General features: G+C 40.2%; 1 protein-coding gene across 1 annotated transcript in view; it reads right to left on the reverse strand.

Annotated features, from left to right (window-relative positions):
- LOC120561229 (excitatory amino acid transporter 1-like) overlaps positions 1-10,162 on the reverse strand; it is a 31,931-nt gene extending 21,769 nt beyond the window's left edge. Inside the window, exons 1-3 of the mRNA XM_039804258.1 lie at positions 10,007-10,162; positions 9,219-9,534; positions 8,282-8,419 (exon numbers count right to left, since the gene is read on the reverse strand). Of these exons, the coding sequence (XP_039660192.1) occupies positions 8,282-8,419; positions 9,219-9,402 (322 nt within the window). The 5' untranslated portion in view covers positions 9,403-9,534; positions 10,007-10,162. The remainder of the gene's footprint in view (positions 1-8,281; positions 8,420-9,218; positions 9,535-10,006) is intronic.
- Positions 10,163-23,114: the final 12,952 nt, after the last annotated feature.

Genomic DNA, 23,114 nt, shown 5'->3' on the forward strand with positions numbered 1-23,114 from the left:
TCCTTCTCTTGACCTACAAAGCTCTAAATGGTCTAGCACCATCATATCTAGAAGAGCTCCTAATACCCTATTGTCCCACTAGAGCACTGCGCTCCCAGAATGCAGAGTTACTGGTGGTACCTAGAGTCTCTAAAAGTAGAATGGGAGCTAGAGCCTTCAGTTATCAGGCTCCTCTCCAATGGAACCAGCTCCCGATCTGGGTTCGGGGGGCAGAAACTGTCACCTCATTCAAGAATGAACTTAAAACTCTCCTATTTGATAAAGCTTATAGTTAGGGAGTGAGGAGTTGCAGTGTTCACCTAACTGGCCCAACTGCTTCTCTTCATAATTGTTAGATTAATAATACATAACAAAGTAGAGGGAGGCAGGCCAGCCAAGCCAGATCCGGCAGGGGGAGAGTTCTAAGCCCGAAAAAGCTACCTCTCCTTATGACCTGTCTCTCTTAGTTACGCTGTTATAGTTTTAGACTGCCGGGGGACTTCCTTCCTTTGACACACTGAGCTGCTCTCTCCTCTCCCTTTCTATTACTGGTACTATTACTATTTGTGTACAGCCCGTCCCAGAAATGCTTGTTACTAATCCTAGCTTCTGGGGAGTTTACTCCCCGGAGTCCTTATGCTTTTTTCCCCCAGCGTATTTCCTTGGAGAACGTTGGCACCAAGATCCTGGTTGCAGCTGTCGCCGTGGTCCTGCTGCACTCCCTGCTGCACTCCCTGCTGAGCTCAGCGATGCCCTGCAATGTCATGCAGCGTCCTGCTGAACCCTGCAGCTTCCCGCTACATCCAGTCACTGTTCCATTATTAATGTGACTACTATCGCCACTGTTCATCACACCCCGAACCGGCTCGTCAGACACCGCCTACCAAGAGCCTGGGTCTGTCCGAGATTTCTTCCCAAGAGGGAGTTTTTCCTCGCCACTGTCGCACTGCTTGCTCTTGAGGGAATTACTGGAATTGTTGGAATTGTTGGGGCTTTGTAAATTATAGAGTGTGGTCTAGACCTACTCTATCTGTAAAGTGTCTCGAGATAACTTATGTTATGATGTGATACTATAAATAAAATTGAATTGAATTGAAATTGAATTGGTGGACTCTCGGCTCTTGTAATGAAATGCCTGAAGACAAAAGGGATTTTTCGGCAAACACGTTTCGTTTTTTTAAAGTCTATAATCCTTGATCCTTGGCTCTCCTGCCTGTCTGTCTACTAGTCTTCCGTTCCTTTATTTCCTACCTTCCAGGGCCTTGCTCAAACTTTGTGATTCCCAATTCAATCTCACTTTTAGAAGGGATCAAAATTCAGAGGCAAGTCCTTTTGAACTGGGACAACCCTTTTCACATAGTAGCATATTCAGCCTTAAGAGTGTGACAGTCAGTTTACACCATACAACATAATGTTACAGCTCCTATCCTCTAAAATATGTTACTCTTAAAGTCGTGCTCCAAGTCACGTATGTAAAGCAATCACTGTTCAGGAAATAGAGCTCAATTACATTTATGTATGCTGTAGGACATTGGTTCATATAAAAAGTTGGTGAATCCAGCCTGTAAACACAGATAAACATACAGCTAAAGTCTGTCAAAACGCTTTTCAAGATCAAGAGGAGCTGTTGTCCTCCAAAGTAACCAAAGACCTCTTGTATTACTTTTCAACTGAGGTCATAGTTTCAGCAGAAATCTAACTAAAACTGTGGGAGAAAAAAGTGACTTTCAATAACATATGGGGAGTCATTAGGTTGAGGTCTACAGCTGTGTTGCAGATGTTCAATAACGTATGTCATAACTTTCTTCCCCATAACTTTCTTCCCCATGTGAGCAAAGCAAATCTAAAAATCCTTTGATTATCCTGTTTTATTCTTTTGAAAATCAAAAATCCTTTAAGAGTCAGCATGTGCAGGTTTGTGTGTGTGTGTGTGTGTGTGTGTGTGTGTGTGTGTGTGTGTGTGTGTGTGTGTGTGTGTGTGTTTGGTGAAACAGTTACTTTTCAAAGCCACAGTAACAAAAAGCTTTTTGTTGTTGCTGTGACCTCTGACCTCAATCTACTCGTCTAATTATCTGCTGATGATATTTCCATAGGAGCTGTAACATTTCTTGTAATTTGAACATTTTAGAGGTGCAATAATCACATTATGTAAGAGTTCATTTGCATGTTAACCCAAAAGCAAGCGTCATTAGCAAATAACTTTTGGCTTTAAATTTAAAAAAAAAAAAAAGACTATGCAGATAAAAAATCTGCATAGTGTCATAGATTGGCTTTGTGTGTCAAATAAATACAAAATCCAATACTCTGTCACATATATAATTATTATACATATTATTCATTTTTAGTTAACAAGATAGTCTCATGGTGAGCTACAACGGTAAAGCTGTATAGATGAATTTCAGGCGATGTGCAGTATACCCTCTGTTGTCAATAAGGAAGTCTAATAATGGGTATGACATTTGTCATTACTGACACACTAGTCTCGCATTGCCTTCCTCCACTGACACACTGTAATAGAGTGGCATTAAGAGCAGTTTAACAGTAAAAGGGAGGTGGCAGTGGATGAGCAAAAGTCTTTTAAAGGACAAAAAGTTTCAATTCTACCATGCAGAAAACCTGATTTTCATTTAATAATTCACAATGGGACTCCCAGAGCGTTAAAATGAGACAGCAAGGGGACCTGACCACGCTAAAGGCGAACATTACCATATGAACAGATAATAACGGCCTTCGGAACCTACTATAGGTGTAGCAGGCCCCTTCGAACCCATGTCTATGAGGCTGACAACCACTCATAACGCCCATTCAGTGGAGTGATTACATTCAACATGGGTGTCAGGAATAACAATCTACCATTAAACCAGGTCAAAATATGTGCAAGAATTATTTGTGCTATTTCAATTTTATTTATGTTTGAATGAAAAGATAGCCAGTGACTTTGGAAGATTACAGTTATCAAATGTTGTCTTATCTGCATTTTAGAATTAAAATTTTACTTGTTATAATATTTTTGACAACCGTATTTGTTAGACATGAAGATTCAGTATATACTGTGGTTGAATTTGCTTCCTATGTTGCTGTTATTGGGTTTATTTTTGGTAGTGGCAAGGTACCTTTGTGACTGATGCAGATACAGTCTGTTGTCGCACACAAAATTAACAAAAAGTATTTTATTGTTGTCTGGTGTTGCAGTGTAGACTTTCCGAATTGAGTTGCAAAACCGAATTACTATGATAACAGAAAATAAACAAATAAAAACATGACCCTGCAATAGATGGTTTCAAGACTTATTCTGTAAATTGTTAAAACAAGGCAACAGTGATGTAACGTGTGTTATTTTTAGTATCATAGTAGTTGACTTTTTCTAGTCTAATGACAACTTTATAGCAGATAACATTGCATCTGAAAACTTGGATCAAGGCACACACACATGAGAAAGGAGCTGTGTCCTGGATGACTTGGCTACAGAACAGCACTCTTTGTTGTTTTTTACATGTTGTAGCTGCGGTCATGTGACATGATGTCAGAGGATGCTGATGTTACGCCCCACTGCAGCACAAAGCAGGTTATTATCGGACAATGTGTATCGGTCATCCCTTCAGGAGATGGGCTTTTTGCCCTGTCAATCACTGCTCAGTGCCAGTATGTCCCGCCTACCTTTGTCAGTCAGTGCTGCTGACCAGTGTTTTTGGAAACTCACATGTTCCATGACTCCATCTATATGTTAACTTCCATAACAAATGCAGGCTGTGATCAGTGACAAACCCACAATCCTTTGCCTCTGGAAGAAAACATCCCCGCATGTCTGACTTGGTTTATGAACCAACCAACAGTGACGAATTAACTCACTCCCTGGATTAGAACTGAAACCCTCAGTGTCATATGTTTGTGTTTTTCTCAAACACAGGTCCAAATACATTGGAGCTGCCCTCTGCAGGTACAGAAACCATAAAGTAATCCAGCCCACATATTCTGAATTGCATATTTAATTAAAGCACAATTTAGTCAGGATCTACGGTGGCCGAGACGGTTCAACACAAATACAAAAGCTACAACGCAAACACAAAAGCTACAACACAAACGCAAAAGTTACAACACAAACACAAAAGCCACAACACAATCACAAAAGCTACAACACTATTTTCATATATATGTATATATGTATAGGCTACGAAGCCACAGCTATAACGTCATCTAAATGGTGCCCAGCGTCTTTTAACGTGCAAGTGCTACGTTTAAAGTCTATAGTTTGTCACGTTTAGTGAAGCTGTTTAAATCACACAAATATTATATCCCACTGTTACGTGCTTGTAACTTGTTAACCGTATCTGTCTGGTTATTGATCAGCTCCCAGTGGCAAATTCCCTCAATACGGTTGGTATGGAAAGTGTGTGTGTGTGGTTATGGTTACGGTAAACAAATGTTTAAAGTGAATGCTTATTGTGTTACCCTCAATATTCTGCCTATTACAGTGTTAGGGGCCATAATATGTCATACATACACACATACACGGTCTATGTTCACAGTCATAGGCCTACACGGTTGAATGAAATAAACCCAGAATTTTAACCATGACCTTGCTTCGTGCTTAGTATTGGAAAATAAAATAAGTAAATAAATAGAATTCAGACAGTGGACTCTTGTGTTTACACTGTATTTAAAGCCATGTAAAAGGGTTTGTTCATAGACTGTATATTACCATTTGTACAGTCTATGGTTTTGCTGCATGTCCTCAGTCTTACCCTACAAATACCCTACAAGACACACACACACACACACACACACACACACACACACACTTTCCTTCGTAGCCTAAATTGCAGAGTACATACATATGAAAATACAAAGATATTGAACAACATTGCTTATTTGTGACACTCTCATAGCGACAGTAATCATAATTAGCAAGGAACCATGTTTCACTTCTCAAACATACAAGAACTTTCCTCTAGCTCATCCGCCGGCTCTGTTTGTCAACAACATGCTCACTTCCGTTGTCACTCACTTCCGTTGTCGCTTATGTATTTGTGTTGTGGCTTTTGTATTTGTGTTGAACCGTCTCAGCCACCGTAGTGATCGCTTTGGTCGTGTCGAATCAAGATCAAAACAATTACAACATGGGTAAAGCATGTGATTGAGAGTAGTGCGCATTCAAAACATATCTCTGTTTCTCTGTCTCTCTTTCGCTCATGAGCTTATCCTAACCCCGTCCACTACTGAGCCCAAAACCAACAAACAGCGTTGATTGACTAAAGCTGGCTCCACTCACTCTGCCACTCATGAAGTAGGCACAAAACAACTAAACTGTAATTAACTTCATACCGAGAAAACACATGCTACCTGCAAAACATGTAACTAAAAACAGTCAGAGTGGAACTACTTGTTCTGTATGTGCAAACTCATGCTGTGCCGTATACCTTCTCTTCTAGGTGGATGGCTTTTTGTCTAGTGGGGTGCAGTTTCTACAGTGGCTGCCAGAAATCTGTGGAGCCATGCTGAGCACACAGGCTACATATGTTACCGATGTGCGGATGTAGGAAAGATTTTTTGTGCACCTCTTTTGTCGGGCAGGTGCGTAGGATATGAACAAAAGTAGCAGAAAATCCTGCACACTGACCATTACGCAAGCAATAATTTATTTAGAAGAAAAATACAACGTTTCGGTCTCAGACCTTTATCTTTCATTCTTTTATCCGATGTGCAGATAAAAGAAAATGTCAGGGTGTTTGGAGATACAGTAGACTGCTGTGTGTGGTAACTAAGTTGTTTGATATAAATTTAGAACAAAACAGTGTCATACAGGCTTGAACTGTAAATGTCTAACCTGTATGTGCTTCTTTTAAATGTCTGAGGTATATTAATACTAGAAAATAGCCACACAACCATGTGTGAGTGATGTGTGTAAGCCTTGGGTGTGGGTGTGTGCAACATATTTTAATGTTAACTTTATTAAAGGGGTGATAGAATGATTATATAGAGTATTTCACACTGTTCCTTAAGGTCTCCTAATAGGGTATGTAACATTTGTTGTGCTGAAAATGTCCCAGATGCTATTCTTTTGGCCCTTATGCATCCCTGTGGAATGTCTCTATTTGGAACGACAGCTTTTCTTCCAAATATGGAATGCTCATGAATATTTAGATGAGCTGCACGCTGATTGGTTGAGCGAACCACATACACATACATTGGAGACGAGACAGCAGGTCTCATATTTCAGACACTGCAACGTTATACATTGTTTGTGTGATATTTCGTTATTAAATTCACTTCTGAGACTTTTTTATGCGAGAAATCAACTATATAAACCTCAAATATGGGCCGTTTTACGAAAATGTATGGCTAATTGCAAATTTGGTAAGACGTGTCTGACTTCAGGAGATCCACACAGTCTGCCCCTGCTGGGCTCCATACCCAGGGGAAAGTCACCGTTTCTGGGTTACTGGACTACCGGGGCTCGGGGCTCCGCGGAGCTCGCCGGCTGCCAGCTGCCGGCATAACTATCGTATATTTACAGTTTGAATTTCATTGCATGGCATGTATATCACAACTACCCTAAAGTCTTAACAAAGCTAACACTTTTGTCCGTTTTCAATTTAAGGCATTTTTGTGAATTTGACGGGTCTCCTTAGGAGGAGCTGCTAGCTAGGCTATGTGTCCCACTTAATGATCGCAGCTATACCTCACACTACTACTACTACTACACTTTCGGCATAACTATAGTATATTTACGCTTTGAATTTTCATCACGCCATGTATATCACAGCTCCCTAAGGCCTTACAAAGCTTAGCTAACACTTTTGTCTGATTTCAATTTAAAGCGCCCATATTATGCTCATTTTCAGGTTCATAACTGTATTTTAAGGTTGTACCAGAATAGGTTTACATGGTTTAAATTTAAAAAAAAAACACCATATTTTTGTTGTACTGCACAGCTCTCTCTCACTGCTGCAGATCCTCTTTTCACCTGGTTTCTGTTTTAGCTACAGAGTGAGACCTCTTTTCATCTTCTTCTTCTGTACTATCTTTGATTGCACTCGGTTAGCGCAGTAGCTCAGATGTAGATCATGTCAGCTAGCTAACTCTAGAGACAGTAAAAGAAAGGCTGTTTCTCCAACTTTGGTCAGTTACAAGGCAGGATTAGCTGGGAGACTTCTAAATGAGGGCGCACATGTAAGTAGTTCTTTTGTAGATTATGGTGAACTTGTGTGTGTTGTAGCAGTGCTTTGCTATTGAGAACGACGTAGCATGCTAGCGTTAGCATTAGCGTTAGCATGCTAATGCTAACGGTTAGCATGCTAACGAGCTAACGGTTGTGGTTAGCCAGCTCATTTCGGACTGTGACGTCACAGTCCGAGCCGATTTTGAACAGCTTACTAGGAGACTGAAGGCAGGACACATTCAGAAACTGTATCTCACTCAAAACAGCATGGATGGATTTTATTCTAAGTTTTTATGTGTGTGGAAGCACTCAGAGACACAAAAGAACACCCCATATCCCAGAAAAAGTGATTTTTTCATAATATGGGCACTTTAATGCATTTTGAGGCAAGCTAGCTCTCATTGATTGAGCTTCATCCAGCTCAGCTCACTCACCCCGATCGTTTGTTTAAATAACTCAACACACATATCCATTATAAGATTGACTGGAACCTGTGGTAAGAGATTGTGGGCATAACAAGCTCGCTGACCGCGCTCTCACTCACACACACTGGCCATTTAGCAGGAAGAAGGGAGGGAGCGCAGTGAGCTGCAGGCCCTGGAGCTCTGTCAGGGCAGCAGCGTTTCGTAGTCCAGTAACCCAGAAACAGATCAGTGGTGTAGCCAATGTAAATGTGGGGCGTGACAAAGATAGAGACAAATAGAGACAAATAAGGAGGAGCCACCGAGTTGACGTCAACTCGGTGGTTCGTTGAGATTTGCCCGTTTTCAGAGGCAGTTTCAAATTGTGAGATTTGCAGAGGAAAGGGATGTCAATGGGATTTTGAGGTTCTACTGTATGTCCTATTTACTCTCCAAACTGTCGTTATTCAACTATGACAAGGTAAAATCGGTTTTGCATTATATCACCCCTTTAACATTATTGATCAGATTCACATGCATGAGAAATATTTCAGTTTGATTATCAGAAGAAGAAAGTGTTTAGGCCTTTCAAAAAGCAATAATACCGTTATGTAAAATAATCTTTCTGTGTGACCGTTCAAATGACTGGAAGAGTAAAATGAACTAATTTCATGAATAACACTCTGGTGGGAAATGTCGTGAAGGCATTTAAATGACCTGATGTTCCTGGTCTGGTTCATACCTGTGATGAGGCTGGAAACCAGCAGGGGCAGCACTAGCATCTGAAGCATTCTCATCAGCAGCTCTCCAGGGAAAGAGAACATCTTCACCTCTCGGTAAGACATGTTATAAGGCCTCAGAGCAAATCCCAGGATAATGCCTGCAATGAGGATCAGATATGGAAGAAAAGTCAAAACTTTATCAGAACATTTCAAATTGTTTTGTGTTAACATGACTAGACCTTAAGAGAGTCCCATATTTGACACCTATAGTTGGATATAATCGTATTACAGCTTAAATGTAATTTATTTATGAATGAATATCAATTCCATAATAATACTGATAAGAGTTTCAGAGTCCCAAAATAACACCTGAAAGCTGAAACATGATTCTAGAGTGAAAATGTGTGCAGAAGCTCCTTTCTTTAGTCTCAGCGAAGTCTATTCTCTCAACAAGCACTTTATCCCAAACAGCACTAATCCACCAACACGGCCCAGGTGGCTAACCCAGCAGCCTAAAGTGAAGAACATCCTGAATTCATCAATCAGTCAAATGTGTTTGTCATGGCATTGTGTAATTCTAGCAGGGCTGCAGATGTGAAGGCAGTGGGTGGGCCTGGCTCACTTCCTACTGGGTAAGATTCAAAGGTTAATGGCAACAGGTCAAGGGTCAGCTGCAGGGTCAGATAAAGGCCTGTCAGCTAAGTTCACTTGAGGTCCCTCTAGCCTCTCATGCGGTGCGTTAGTTTCTATTCTTTTTCTTTCTTCCGTCCTGCTACAGCTGTGTTGGTTAGATCAGATTGCTGCCTTCTTCTTTACAAGGAGAAGAGGTAACATGTTGATAGATGGAGAGGAGAGGGACAAAAAGAGTCTTCTCCAATAATCTCCAGTTTTAAATCAACTAAATTACCAATAGAATGCCGTGTCTGAACAGTGTCTTACATGACAAAGAAAACTTACCAATAATGACAGCAGCGACGGTAAAGATCACAAAGGCATTTTTTATGAAGCATCCTTTCACATCCCCCTTTGTGATGTTCTGCACTCTCTTCTTGGCCAGCATTGATCGGGACTGGATCCCGGACCGGATCTGGTGGAGACCACTCCGGGTTCTCTGTGGGTTCTCCCCGTTGCTGTGAGTCATAGCTGCCACTGGAATCTTCAGATCTGATATGAACGTGCAAGAACTTGAACTCCAACTTGAACTGTAATGGGAACACCTTAAAGCTTTGCTCTTCCTCTCTGTCACACCTCTCCTTTGGCTTTGGCAAATGTCCTGATGTGAAAGGGAAGGACATATTGTGAGAGTTAGCATTAGATATTTGAGCACAAAAAAAATAATAAAGTTTTGTAACTTTACCATTTTTTTTTAGCTGTGCTGTGTATCGTTGCTCTGCTACACTCCACATGAACTGTCACATAAAACCTTTATATACACTGTACAGCACATACAAAGATGATGAAAGAAAAATGCATTATAAAAATGCATTATAAACTAAAATAAATACTTTTCTGTCAATGATATGCTGTGAAGAACACATGTTGCACCCACAGCTGTGAAGGCATGCAGACTTCCTCATACGTACACTCAAGTAACTGCAACACACGTGTGGTTATGCCGATTCACAGTCTCACACTCACACACATGCAGACTCACAGGCACACAGATACAGCTACTGGTCAAATGGTAAAATGCATTTGCAAACATATCAAATGGTAAAATATTAAGATAGAAGTCGTTTCTGTACCTTTACATTTGAGCAATATCTTCTTCTGGAGAAATATCTGAGTTTTGTCAGGGGGAACGTTCTGGTTTAAAGTTCGATCAGCATGACGGGGACAGAGGAGCCCTTTGGCTGTGAGCTGGTTGGTGTGAGTAACCAGCAATGAAGAAAAAAAAGAGAAAAAGAGAAGTGGGGAGGAGAAAGGAAAGGAGGGAGCAGCGGTGGGGATGAGGGAATAAAAGAGCCAGTGAGAGGATGGAGGCGGTGCCATAGTAGAAGAAAAACTTGTCACTAGCACAGTGTGGGCTTGTGGGGAGGTGAGGCGGGAACTAAAAAAGTGAAGTAATTTAGAAGAGGGGGTGGGGGGTGCTTTTCAGACAGAGGGGAGCTTGAGGAATAATGAGCTTTCCAAGCAGGAAAAAGAGAAAGAACCTTCTTGTTTTCTTATGTCCCTCTCAGGCTTCCTTTCAAATGGTTTTTCACGCTTGATAAGGTCAGCCTGATTGGAGATTCCTGTGGAGAGTCAACAGAGAAAAAAAGTCCTCCATTCATCAAAAGAAAATATGGAAGTGGATTAGCCATTCATGCCTTTGTTTTGGCACATCTCCAATGGACACACTCATAAATCAATCTGCCTTATTTTGCTGCATTTTAGTTCATTTCAAATTTACACCAGAAAAAGCTCTTTTTTTCATGAAAAAAGTTGGAATGAAGTTGGATAAGATAAACAAAGCGGGTAAATAGTTACCTAGTGGCAGTGGTGCAACCGGTGCTCTGCAACTTTTGACTTTGAAAAAAAATGCTGTGCAAACAGACGCATGTTTTGCATCTGAAGGTTTTTGGCAAACTAACTACAGTGCTACTTAGACAATTAGCTGCATGTGTGCCATTTAAATGTAATGACTAAGATACAGTGGTTAGGAAGAAAAACACTTCCACTGAGGATCACTGATGACGTGGAGTTTAGTTTGGCAGCAAAATTAAAGAATTTATGGTTGTGCATGTGTGATTGGTGATCGCTGAGGGTGTGTTTGGAAATGTGTGAATGTGGGTGAATGTGTAAAAAGTTTGTGTGTGTGGGTGAGGGGGGAGGGGGAGTAAATGAGAGAGAGGCATCGTTTCTGACTCATACAAGAGAATACATGCTTGGCACAGATGTTGTGTAAAGTTTCAGCTGTCAGTCCCCCCCCCCCAACACACACACATACGTGCGCGGCGCGCACACACACACACACACACACACACACACACACACACACACACACACATACACACACAGTACTTGCTGCGTCATTATGACCTCAGTAAAATTATATGACCACTGACTGCAATTTTATACAGCATAAAAGGAGAATAATGTTCAAGAATAATACAACCAAAGAACTTTACATATATTAACAGTAGATGCACATGCATGAGTGTGAGGTAAAGTTGACTCAAAGAGGCAAAGAAACATTTTTTCCTCTCGTCCAGAATTTTCAGTATCCATTCAAAAAATAATATAATTTTTTTTCAATTCAGCAGTAATGTATTTTATATAATGACACAGTTACTCACAATACTTCACATATATTATTGTTGACTGCTTCTACTCTTTGTGTAGAGATAAATGTTTGATTACTTTTTGTCAAAAAAGAGTCAATACAGTAAGATTTATTAATTCAGTTTTTGTTCTGTTCTTTTGTGACTGGTTTTCTTAATTCATTATTTGTTTTGTTACAGTAATGTATGTTTTCTGAAAGAGGGGAAGAATAGCCTTTCTTCTTCTTTTCATTCTGGACTTGACATGTTGTGTGTTTGCATTCAGTTGTTTGTTTGATGGATGAAATACTCATAAATAAAAATAAAATAAATAAATAATTGGTAGCAATACTTTGATATAAGGAAGTTCTCAATGAAAGATTGATGGATGAAATACTCATAAATAAAAATAAAATAAAAAATAACTGGTAGCAATACTTTGATATAAGAAAGTTCTCAATGAAAAAGTTGAAAAGGTTGAGTTTAGAAAGCAATGTTTTGCTGCCTTGATCATTACAATGCCACTGATGTCCACTACAACCTGTTGATTTAGCCAAAGATTGGCAAATTATACTGAAACTAAATTGATGGGGTAACATGCTAAAAAAAGAAAAATGTCTGATTTAAAATTAGTTTTTGATCTAAAAGTTATAATGGTGTTCAATTTAAACCACATTCAGGCTGAAAACAAGCACATGAGGACACACTGCACATCAAGATGTTTGCAATCAGGGAGCAAATGCTTCATAATACACTGTAGAGGAGCAACAAGGAAAAGCACAGAGTTGTCGGTAAAATCACAGTTGCTGTGAGATTCTTGGATAACGATCATTAGCATTGAACAAACAGGCTGTCTGAACTGCAGGGAGAAAGAATATGTACTGAGTTATGATCTTCCTCTGCCATCCCCTGGGCCTGAGACACTGAACAGCTTCTCTCAACACTTCAGTCTGAGCGGTTTGGACTGTGTCACTCGCTTATTATTTAGTGTCTACATTTGTTTAGATTTGGAGACTGATGAAAAGAGGTTTGACATCCATGTTGGCCCTAATGGGACGACTCACTATTAGAGTTGTATTTGATCTAAGAAAATGTCATTATTATAGAGAATAATTAATGTAATATTTGATGGTGCTCATGTAGCAAGTAAATATCCTTGCCTCAGTATAATCATTCTGTTGGTGTGGTGAAATCTGGGAAATCATTAAATTATGAATAACTGATATACTGATTAAGAAAATATTTATTCCCTGGCCAATTAATTACGTACAGCTATATAATTTAATGGGGACGCTGAGGAGAGATGGGGAAGTTCTTTGCCAATCCAGGTATCATCTTCACCAGAACAAGGCTAGAAGACGCTAGCTGGAACACCAATCAAAGAGCTGCGTCCTTCTGCTCTATACTGGAGGTATTTTGGCAGGGTTGCGCTCATTTTCCACAGAAAATGCTAGATCTGCTTGGACCATATTTGGTTTGTATTGGACCCAAATGAGGTTGGGGAAAAAAGAAAGAAAGAAAGAAAGAACTAAACCAACGTTCAAATTAACAGGCTACAGGGCTAAAAAGGGAAAAAAAACAACAAAAAAAGGGGGGGGGGGGGGGGGGGGGGTGGTAAGGGGGGTGGGGGGTGGGAAAAAAAAAAAAAAGGGGCGGCTCCCCCCGCCAGAGGAAAAAAAAAAAAAGGCAAAAGAACTGAGTGGGTGGGTTGGGGTTGGTTGGGGTTTGTTTTTTTTTTTTTTTTTTTTTTTTTTTTGTTTTTTTTTGGGGGGGGGGTGGGGTTTTTTGGGGGGTTTGAGAATGGCTGGACACTATATTAAAAACAAACAACAACTGAATAACAAATGCAACTCTTGTCATGATGTTGTTCTCAAAATAAAACGGTTTAAAAAAGGTTTACAGTCCCAAAACATTCTCTAAATCAGTCCAAAACATCCTGGAATAAATACTCTGAACTGATTTGATTCTTTCAAGATTATTTTTCAAAGCACCATACTAGAAACTAGAAAGAGGAATGCATATCATATGCCATCCTAACAAAGATTGTGTAAATGTGGCATTGGTGAATGAAAGATAGTATATAGTAAGTATAGTACTAATACAGTATGTCCTTAGACTCACAAGATCCATGAACATTTCAGCAACTCAAATTATCTTAATTATTAATTATTCAGATCATTAATATGACAAAACAAAACACAAAGATCTTCAGCTCTAACCGAAGATCGGGTTTGGTCGGGTTCGGCCGGGTTCGGTTGGGTTGTGTGTGTGTGTGTGTGTGTGTGTGTGTGTATGTGTGTGTGTGTGTGTCTGAAAAACTGATGTGTAAATGGTTATGCTTCACCACAGCCTTTTCCAACAAATTCATCCTCCCTGAACATTGCGTGTGAGACCCCAATGCCGACAGGCCAAATTCCAGGCTTTCACATCATTAAACCTCAGCTCATCTGGAAAGCTTTAAATCAGCACCCCACCATTCCTCACCCTCACTGCAGGGACCCACATGGCATCCGTCGCACTGCTATTCCAACAAGCAACAACAGACAACAGCCTCCTTTGTCTTGCTGTCCCCGTGCAAAGCAAGGGATCGGCTGATGGGGTCAGCTGAAGAGCAGAACTTGTAAAGTGAAAAAAGGAAAAGAGAATTATGCATCTTGCCATAAAACGCACAGAAACAACAGAGAAACAGGAGAATGTGACACATCGCCATGGATGCTGGGTAGAAAATGTCTCGCCTTTGGACTGTGGTTGTGTGTAGGCTATACAAAACCAAAAATTAGTTCATCATGGGGACCAACCTCCCATTTGTGGACAAAAAGTTGCAATCATTAATGTGTTTTGCTTAGTGTGTGACAGACTGTTTTCACATTCATCTGCTTAGGGTGAGTTTCTCTGTTCTCACCTTAAATTAATTAATGAATTAATGAATTAATGTACAGTGCATATGAAGCTACAGCCAGCTGCTGGCCAACTTAGCTTAGCACGAAGACTGGAAACGGGGAAACAGCTAGGCTCTGGCTCTGTCCAAAAGTTTAAAAAAATATGCCTACCAGCACATCTAAAGCTTACTGATTGATAGGTTGGATATTTCAGCCTACATGTTTCAAGTGTATTTAATATCTTGTATGTAAGGTACTACACAAGAAGGTTAGTCTGGGGACAACCTTCACCCACAGGAATAGATTAGAATGTGTAAATCTATTATGAGTTTGGGCACAACTGTCACACAGAGGAATTGGAGCCTGGAATGTGGGCATCTATTAGGAGCATGTGCCATAAAAGGTGCAGTTTAAGAGTAAACTGGTGCACTGAAATAGATATCTTGGGCTGTGTGAGCACAAAAAGAGTTTAAAAGGGATCCATTTTGATGTACATGTTGGTCACCCTTGGGCAGACACGTCTGTATGCTCACAGTTGTCTCATTGTCATGAGAGTTTGTTCACTGTTTAAATAAAGCTGCATTTGATTTGCAGTCATCGGACTGGTCGTCATCTTTGAAGTCTCCCGACATCATTTCTGAGTCACCCGATAACACTGATGATATTTTGTTTGTTTGTCAAAAACATAGTTTAATTAAATATTTGAACTTATTGTGGAAAGACCATTTATTATTCAAAGCAGATGCTTTAAATGTGTCTGGAGGGGATCTGTAAGGATTTATTTTGGGATAAAGACTATTTGGTTAGGGTTTGAGCAGAGATAGGGTTAAAGTTATAAATTACAGAGGTTATGGTTCAAGTTAGGGTAAGTCTCCAAGGAGTAAAAGAAAGTCAATGCAATATCCTCATAATCTATCTATTCATTGATGTCCTTGTTATACATACAGAGATTATACACAAGATTGTTTTGGTAGTCGGTCTGTTTAAAATTAAAAATGTTTGTTTTTAAGTTTTACTGCATCATTTTCCTTTTCTCACCCATCACTCCATAGATCAAACAATTTATCTGCTCTTGCGTAACAATCTGTGGGTTTAAGAGAACACAGCGCCTCAAATACTTCAGTTACACTAAGCTGGTCTCAGTTCTGTTAAATAGATTACAGGAGGAATGTGGAACAAAATAGGTTTCTGTTTTTCCATCCGGCGACCATCGGTTCGTTCTTTGTTTGCCATAGGAACCATGTGTCTTTAATGGTATCACATGTTCTGTTGGGATTGACTGTAAAGGGATCAAAGTGGGGAATCAGATCATGACATACTAATGATTTAGGGTTAAGTAGTTAGTAGTTAAGTTTGTTTTAGTCTCCCTAAAAGAAGAAATAGTCATTGCCTGTGCTGCCATCCCTCATCAGATTACATAGAGAGATGCTTAGGCACTTTTCTTTTGCTCAAAAGTGAAGAAAATGAGGCTGATAGTTTGGCCTCACCAACTGCTTTTGTACTGTAACTACAGTAAATGATGTCATCAGTGACCTATAGGCTTACTTTTAAAGACACAAACTTTCCCTCTCTCATACACACACACAATGCACTAATACACACAGACCATACCCTCAGTCTCAGCACCAATGAGTATGTGCAACTCTATCTGGCCCAGGCTGCTCTGCCAGGCCAGTCATTTCAGATGGGAGTGGTTCACTCCCAGGGGAGTGATGTATCCAGGACAGGTTATAAGATATGCAGGCTACCGTGGCCCTCTGGGGACACACAGAACTGGGGCCACATTGTTCACCGGCATCATTGTGCACAAGGGTTTCCCATGGATCAAATGTTACAGACTTCAAACCCAGGGGTCTCAGCGCACTCGTAGCCGTTTTTCAATGGGCACGATGGGAGATGAGGCTGTTCACACACCGTTTCTCACTGATCTGAATAAGGCCATGCTGGACGTTGTCCCAGTGGCTTGTCTTCTGGATGTGGAGAATGAGGGGAGTGATTGTGGCGGGGAGTGAGGGGGTAGAAGAGGAGATGCTAGAACAACTTGGACTGAATTCTGAGGAGAAAGAGAGTGAGTAAAGGCAGCGAAAAGGGGCAAAGGAAGTCTAGACACTCAGTAACAGCAGCAGACTGGGCTCAGAGGCAGAGTTTACCACACAGGAAAAGAAACGTTTCCTCCTCATCAACAAGGAATCCCCTCTGTGCCACACCAATGAAATGATAGAACAAAGAGCAAAATGAGACACCTTTGAAAAGACAGAGAATCAAGGGTTAATCATCTTAAGGGATCACACACGTGTTTTCGTGGATGAAATTGTTTCGGTAGACTGTGCGCCACCATCTCCTAAAATCATTACTCTTGGTGAAAATTAATCACAGTGTTACGTACTATATAGAAAAACCAGAACCGGACATCTACAAAATACGCCCACCAGTGTACCATCAGACCTGTACATCTCCAACATTTCTGGTCATCTTTAATGTGTGCCCGAGAAAGCTTAACAGTAGTCCAATGTAGGCTGTTAACAATTTTAAACTGATTTAAACAGATCTGGGAGAATTTCTATCTTCTTCCTTGTTGGAGTGCTAGATGTTGATTGGTTGTTTTATGAATACATCTGATTGTCTTGCCAGGTGCAGTGTAATCAGGTTCACCTGTGTCTTTACTGTAAGTAGCATTTGTACTGCAGTGGTGACAATGCTGAAGGCTGGATGGCTGAAAACAGTTTCTTGTCTTGTCGTGAGTGAGTTAAATGGCTTCTCGCCATCTACTCTGTCCTATTAGCATTGCATCTTAAACAGCAAAAGGCTTCGGTACGAGGTTTAAATTTCCCAAATAATCTGTTCCCTGTGGTGCCAAGGGGATTGACCAGAAACCTGACCAAGTCTTTGTTAAAGATGTGTTTGAGGCTCTCAATAATTTAAATATGACACCCTTCTTTTTGTGTCATAAACAACCGGCCAAAAAAGCCCATCTTTCTGTATAAAAAAGATAAAAGTGATTAATGACAATAGAATAAAAAAGAGAGGACAATAGCATGAAGGAGATACAGCTAGTATCTCACCTTATCACAGGTCGGTTTGCATTCTCATCTCTGCTCTGAAGGTCTGAACTCTCCTTTTCTCCCTTTTTGTTGTAGCCTATTCAAGTATGATTATTGTTTTCCTCTAATCAGTCCTTCCAGAAAAATGCGGAGTTTTTTTGTGATTGTTGCGAACAAAAATCCTTGATCATGCGGCACATTTTCTTAAAAAATGCGATGGAATATGCGGGATATTTATGCAATTTTATGTGATGAAATTACGTCACTTAACGTTCCCATGGCAACAGGGGAAAATGGCTGCTCTTGTGTGAAGTAAACGCAACATTTTTCAACTTTCTGCTAAGATATATGTGACTTTTTTGCAACGAAAATGCGGGGATTATGAAATCATGCAAGCCCCGCATATTTGCGCGGAAATCGGAATTATGCGATCGCATAATCGCGTTTTTCTGGAGGGACTGCCTAATGAATGACATGCCTTGATAGAAACAGGGGCGGCAGGTAATGTAGGCTTAAGTCTACCCAAATTCCCTATCCTGCAAATATGGACAGACAGCTATCCTTGACACCATATTGTGACAATCTGTTAATTCTCATATTGCTAAAATGCTCCCTCACTTCCCAGAAGCAATCCCCCACCCAAGTCTCGGTCATGGTTACACCAGTACATAGCTAGATAAACCTGAACACTAAATCAAACCCACAACACTAAAACCCAGGTAACATAAATACACACCCAAAACATTAACAGAACATCATTTAAACATACTTCGAAGAAGACAGGAACCGTTCAAAACAAAGTCCCATGTGCCTTTGCAGTGCTTCAGCGCAGAGCAATACCTACTGCTTTTGTCGCTATGACCACCTTCTCCAGCGTTTAATTATGTCTTTTGAATGTGCCTCTGAAGCACTGTGGCCGCTCTCTGTGTTCGTCTGTTTGGTTTTGTTGTCATGGTAATCACAGGCAGTGTCGGGAAAGGGGTGATTCCCATAGATATAGAACTATATCTATGGTGATTCCCTTCTTATATACTGTCTATGGTGATTCTAAGGGGGTAAGCTTCGCTTCAGAACTCGAACCTCCTATGGCGCCATTTTGATGCTACAAAGAGATCACCTCCTGTTAGCATTCCACTGACTAGCATTCATTTTGATGTCACTTGACAGCGAATAACTTAATGACATCTGAAGCGTTTAAAGACTATATTTGTCCATTGTTTATTTCTAAAGAAACACGACAATGTATAAAAGGCTCCATTACCTTGTACCTCACGTTATGTCTCCGTAGCAGACGTTTTTGTAAAAATAGGCTAACGATTGTGTCACATAGTAGGGGAATTACTGTATAGTACAGGAGAAGCTTGCAGGCAGTTTCGACTTACATGAGCTGTTTAGGTTTAATTACTAATGTTAACTATCATTTTAGTTAGCAATAATTAGCCTGTGCCCATGTTATCTCCTTACATATACCTACGCTCTCCGTCTCTACAAGATTGGGAATGATTGAGATTTCTCTTGGCACAGCTACCAGAAGACTTACAACTTTCAGACACGTTGCTCACGTCACATTTACGTTGTCTCTCTCAGTTGGAGGCTGCGCAGTAAAGCTAGCGATAGGTGATGGCTGAGCATTACTGCGCAGCCTCCAACTGAGCTCGAAGACGTATATTTGTAAGTCTTCTGGTAGCTGTGCCAAGAGAAATCTCAATCATTCCCAATCTTACAGAGACGGAGAGCGTAGGTATATGTAAGGAGATGTCATAGGCACAGGCTAATTAATGCTAACTAAAATGATAGTTAACATTAGTTATTAAACTTAAAAAGCGAATATAAGTCAAAACTGCCTGTGAGCTTCTCCTGTAATATACGGTAATTCCCAACAGTAAGTCGCGTGGTTATGTCACAATCGTTAGCCTATTTTTACAAAAACGTCTGCTACGGAGACATAACGTGATACAAGGTAATGGAGCCTTTAATACATTGTCGTGTTTCTTTAGAAATAAACAATGGACAAATAAAGTCTTTAATTCGCTGTAAAAGTGGCGCCAAAATGAATGGCAGTCAATGGGACGCTGATGGGAGGTGATGGCTTGGTAGCATCAAAATGGCGCCATAGGAGCTACGCGTTCTGGAGAGGCTTACCCCCTTGTTAGGGAGTGGACTAAAAAAATAATCAGGCTACACAAAATATATTGATGACAATGTGTAAATTATATCTGTCAACACTGCTAAACGCGGAGAGTGACCTCACACAAAAAGTCAAAGCAGAAGAAATAATTGATGCTTACGACATGAAATCATTATTTATTTTATTAAAAGTTAAGAATTCAGATTTGTTTATCAGTACCATAGCAACGCTAACTTTCACTCGGATTGTCAGATAGGAACGTCCATTGCCTGTCGTACAAGTTCAACTTTTTTAACGCATCCGGATGACCAACGGACCCGATTTATTCCGCACCTCACTCGTTCGCATCGGTTCGGACCCATTCGCACGCGGTCTGCGAATCTCCATAGGAAATGAATGACTTCCGGTCGTTTCGCAGCCGTATCTACTGTGCCAATGTGAAGGCAGCGTTAACTCCTATTAAGATTCTGCGTATAGTAATCATAAATCAGAACCAGAATCAACACCATAATCACAATCACCTGCAGCGGCAGCAGCATACTGGTGTCAGTACACATCATTAGTGTTAGGTTTAGTTAGTTATTTACTTGGAACATTTGGAAAAAGTCTGCTGCAGTACTTTTTATTGACTATGACTATGACTAAAAGACATAAACTTGAATTTTTCTAGATTTATTGCTAGGAAGCTGTTGCATTTGTCAATCTTTGTTAAAAGATAGATGCAATTCTGCTTCACCTTTTACCAAAATTCCTCTGATCGTCTTTTCGTGCTGAGCATGGATGTAGAGAACGGTGCTGAACTGTGTGATGCTGAAGATGTTTAGGACAAATTCATTACCTCCATCTTGTGGTGGAAAGTGTAAAATAATAATAAACCCACTATATTCAGTACAATCATTCTTTTAGTTCACGTGTCAAACTCAAGGCCGCGGGCCAAATCCGGCCCGTTGCAGATTTAGAACCGGCCCGTATATCAATTTGGGTTCACAATCAATTTTGGCCCTCCTAGTTGTGCGCCAAACCAAAAACACAGGAAAGTGTTTTTTAAACAGCAATTACCTGACATTCAAAGCAGACATGTGGCAGATTTGCCGACTCTGAGACTCAGAAATTCCCCCAGAATCAGAGAGTTCTCATATTCAGGCTGTGAAACAGGTTGTTGTTAAAAAAAAATATCATTGTTATCATCATTGCTAAATTCTATGATGGCTAAGGAACTCTTTTGATGACTTTTGTTGGTCATCACTTTTGTCATATCAACAAAAATGCGACAAAAAGCTTACAAAAATGTCAGAAAAAGCAACAAATTTACAAAAAGGTGACAAATGTCTGAGAAAGCCACAAAGAAGTCGGAACAAAAACAACAAAAATGAGGAAAAAAGCTACCAAACTGTAAAAAAAAAAAAAAAAGTGACCTCTAGTAACAAAAGCACGTCAATAAACTCTACATGTCTGGCCCTCGGTGTGATTCTCTTTTTCCAGTGTGGCCCTCTGGGAAAATGAGTTTGACACCCCTGTTTCAGTTAGTTTACCTAACAGAGGTTCCTTTTCAGTAAAGATGTCAGTGGCAACATATAGTGCTGATTCAGATTAATAGAATGGCTCTTACCATGTTTTCCAGTATGTGTAAATGTGTGTGTGTGTGTGTGTGTGTGTGTGTGTGTGTGTGTGTGTGTGTGTGTGTGTGTGTGTGTGTGTGTGTGTGTGTGCGTGTTTGTTAGGTGTGAGAAGTGTAAGTGTGATCCACAGATATTAAGACAAGGCTTAATTTAGAACAGAAGCAGAGAAATTAAGAAAACAGCATCAATAGCAATTCTACAATGAATGAGGGACTACATGTCCCTCACATGGGTTTCTCAGAATACTATAGGATAAAATTAGGACATTAGGGTCTAAATGGTTTATTACACTAATCCGAGAGAGAGAGAGAGAAAAGAGACAGAGAGAGAGAGAGACAAGAGGTTAAGGTGAGGATGTAGGCTGACAGATGGCCTCACTAAGCACCTGCCAATGCAGCCAGGTTTTATCTGCACTGACTGCTTGGATCAGGGCAATTAGCCTATAGCACTACAGAAACAAGACGGCGACTGAGAAATAGAGGAGTAGTGTGAAAGAGCAACACAGTCACTAGGAATGGACCACTGATCTACGTTGAGCTTAAATAAACAGATTTATGAACGAGATGGAGCTGATGGACGCTCTTTTAGATGACTGGCCAGAATCCCTGGACATCTTTGGGTCAGTTTGGTTGCATGCACTCGGTGTGTCCAGAGTGGTTGAAGACTGGTCTGTTTGTCTGAATCTTGTAGAACATCTGTGTCTGGACCTGATGAGCCAGATGGACTTTTTACTGGAGCACCGAGCTGTGTGCGTCAACATTCTGGGTCCTCTGTGCGCTGACGACCCATACGTGTGGATGTTACTCCACAACTGAAATGGGTTGAAGAAGTTTTTCTTACTTTGTTGGAAAGCATTTAGAAAGCATTTAGACCATGAGGTAAATCCAAAGCTTTCAGCCACAACCGATGCATTTTTTGGAAGCCTTTTCAAATTGCCTCTGCTTGGACATTTGAGAGCGACAGGAAAGGTGACAGTAATGGCATCATTACACCGCCACTTTTTAAATTTAGTTTAGGGAAAATGTAAGCTAAAACAGCTCGCCTCCCTTGCTAAATTTTGACAAATTAATTCATTTGATGTTTCATATTGAAGGACTTGATTTTTGGGGATTTACATCTGCAGCCAGCAGTCATAGACTGAATATTGTATTTAAAAATGTAGAACTGAATGACAAGAGTTGCTGACACAAACAAGATGTGTGCAAGATCAGTAATTCTCATTGGATAAAAAGTGTGTGGGAACATGATTTGATTTGGTTTTACATGACTGAATGTGCATCCAACATGGCCGAAGCAGACATTCATCAAGAGTGTAAAACATCATCTGTCAAGATGCATGCATTATTTTGGCTGCTATGACAACTGGAAACAAATCAATTCAACTCTTTCTGACCTAAAAGCCAGTTTGGAGAGCTTCACAGGGTTTAATGTATAGTAGGCCTATGTTTAGCTGTGTGATACCATGATTCAATGTGTGTGTGAATATGCAATGAGATGAGAAACTAAAACATCAGTTTGTACCATTGCAAAAAAAACTGCCAAAAAAAGTTACCCCTTCTACTTATCATTGGATGTTACCAATTTTACAGTAAGTGTAGAGTGACACTTTTTTCCGCATTACACAATATTCATGTCTGTAAACACATTAGGGTCCTGCTGAAAGATAGATACATTTTTGTTATTTGAAGAAATGTAAAGTTAAATTGAGTCACTTATACAGTACAGGCCAAAAGTTTGGACACACCTTCTCATTCAGTGTGTTTCTTTATTTTCATGACTATTTACATTGTAGATTCTCACTGAAGGCATCAAAACTATGAATGAACACATATGGAATTATGTACTTAACAAAAAAGTGTGAAATAACTGAAAACATGTCTTATATTTTAGATTCTTCAAAGTAGCCACCCTTTGCTTTTTTTGATAACTCTGCAAACCCTTGGT

Source organism: Perca fluviatilis, chromosome 6, assembly GCF_010015445.1.
Source record: "Perca fluviatilis chromosome 6, GENO_Pfluv_1.0, whole genome shotgun sequence".
Taxonomy (NCBI): Eukaryota; Metazoa; Chordata; class Actinopteri; order Perciformes; family Percidae; genus Perca; species Perca fluviatilis.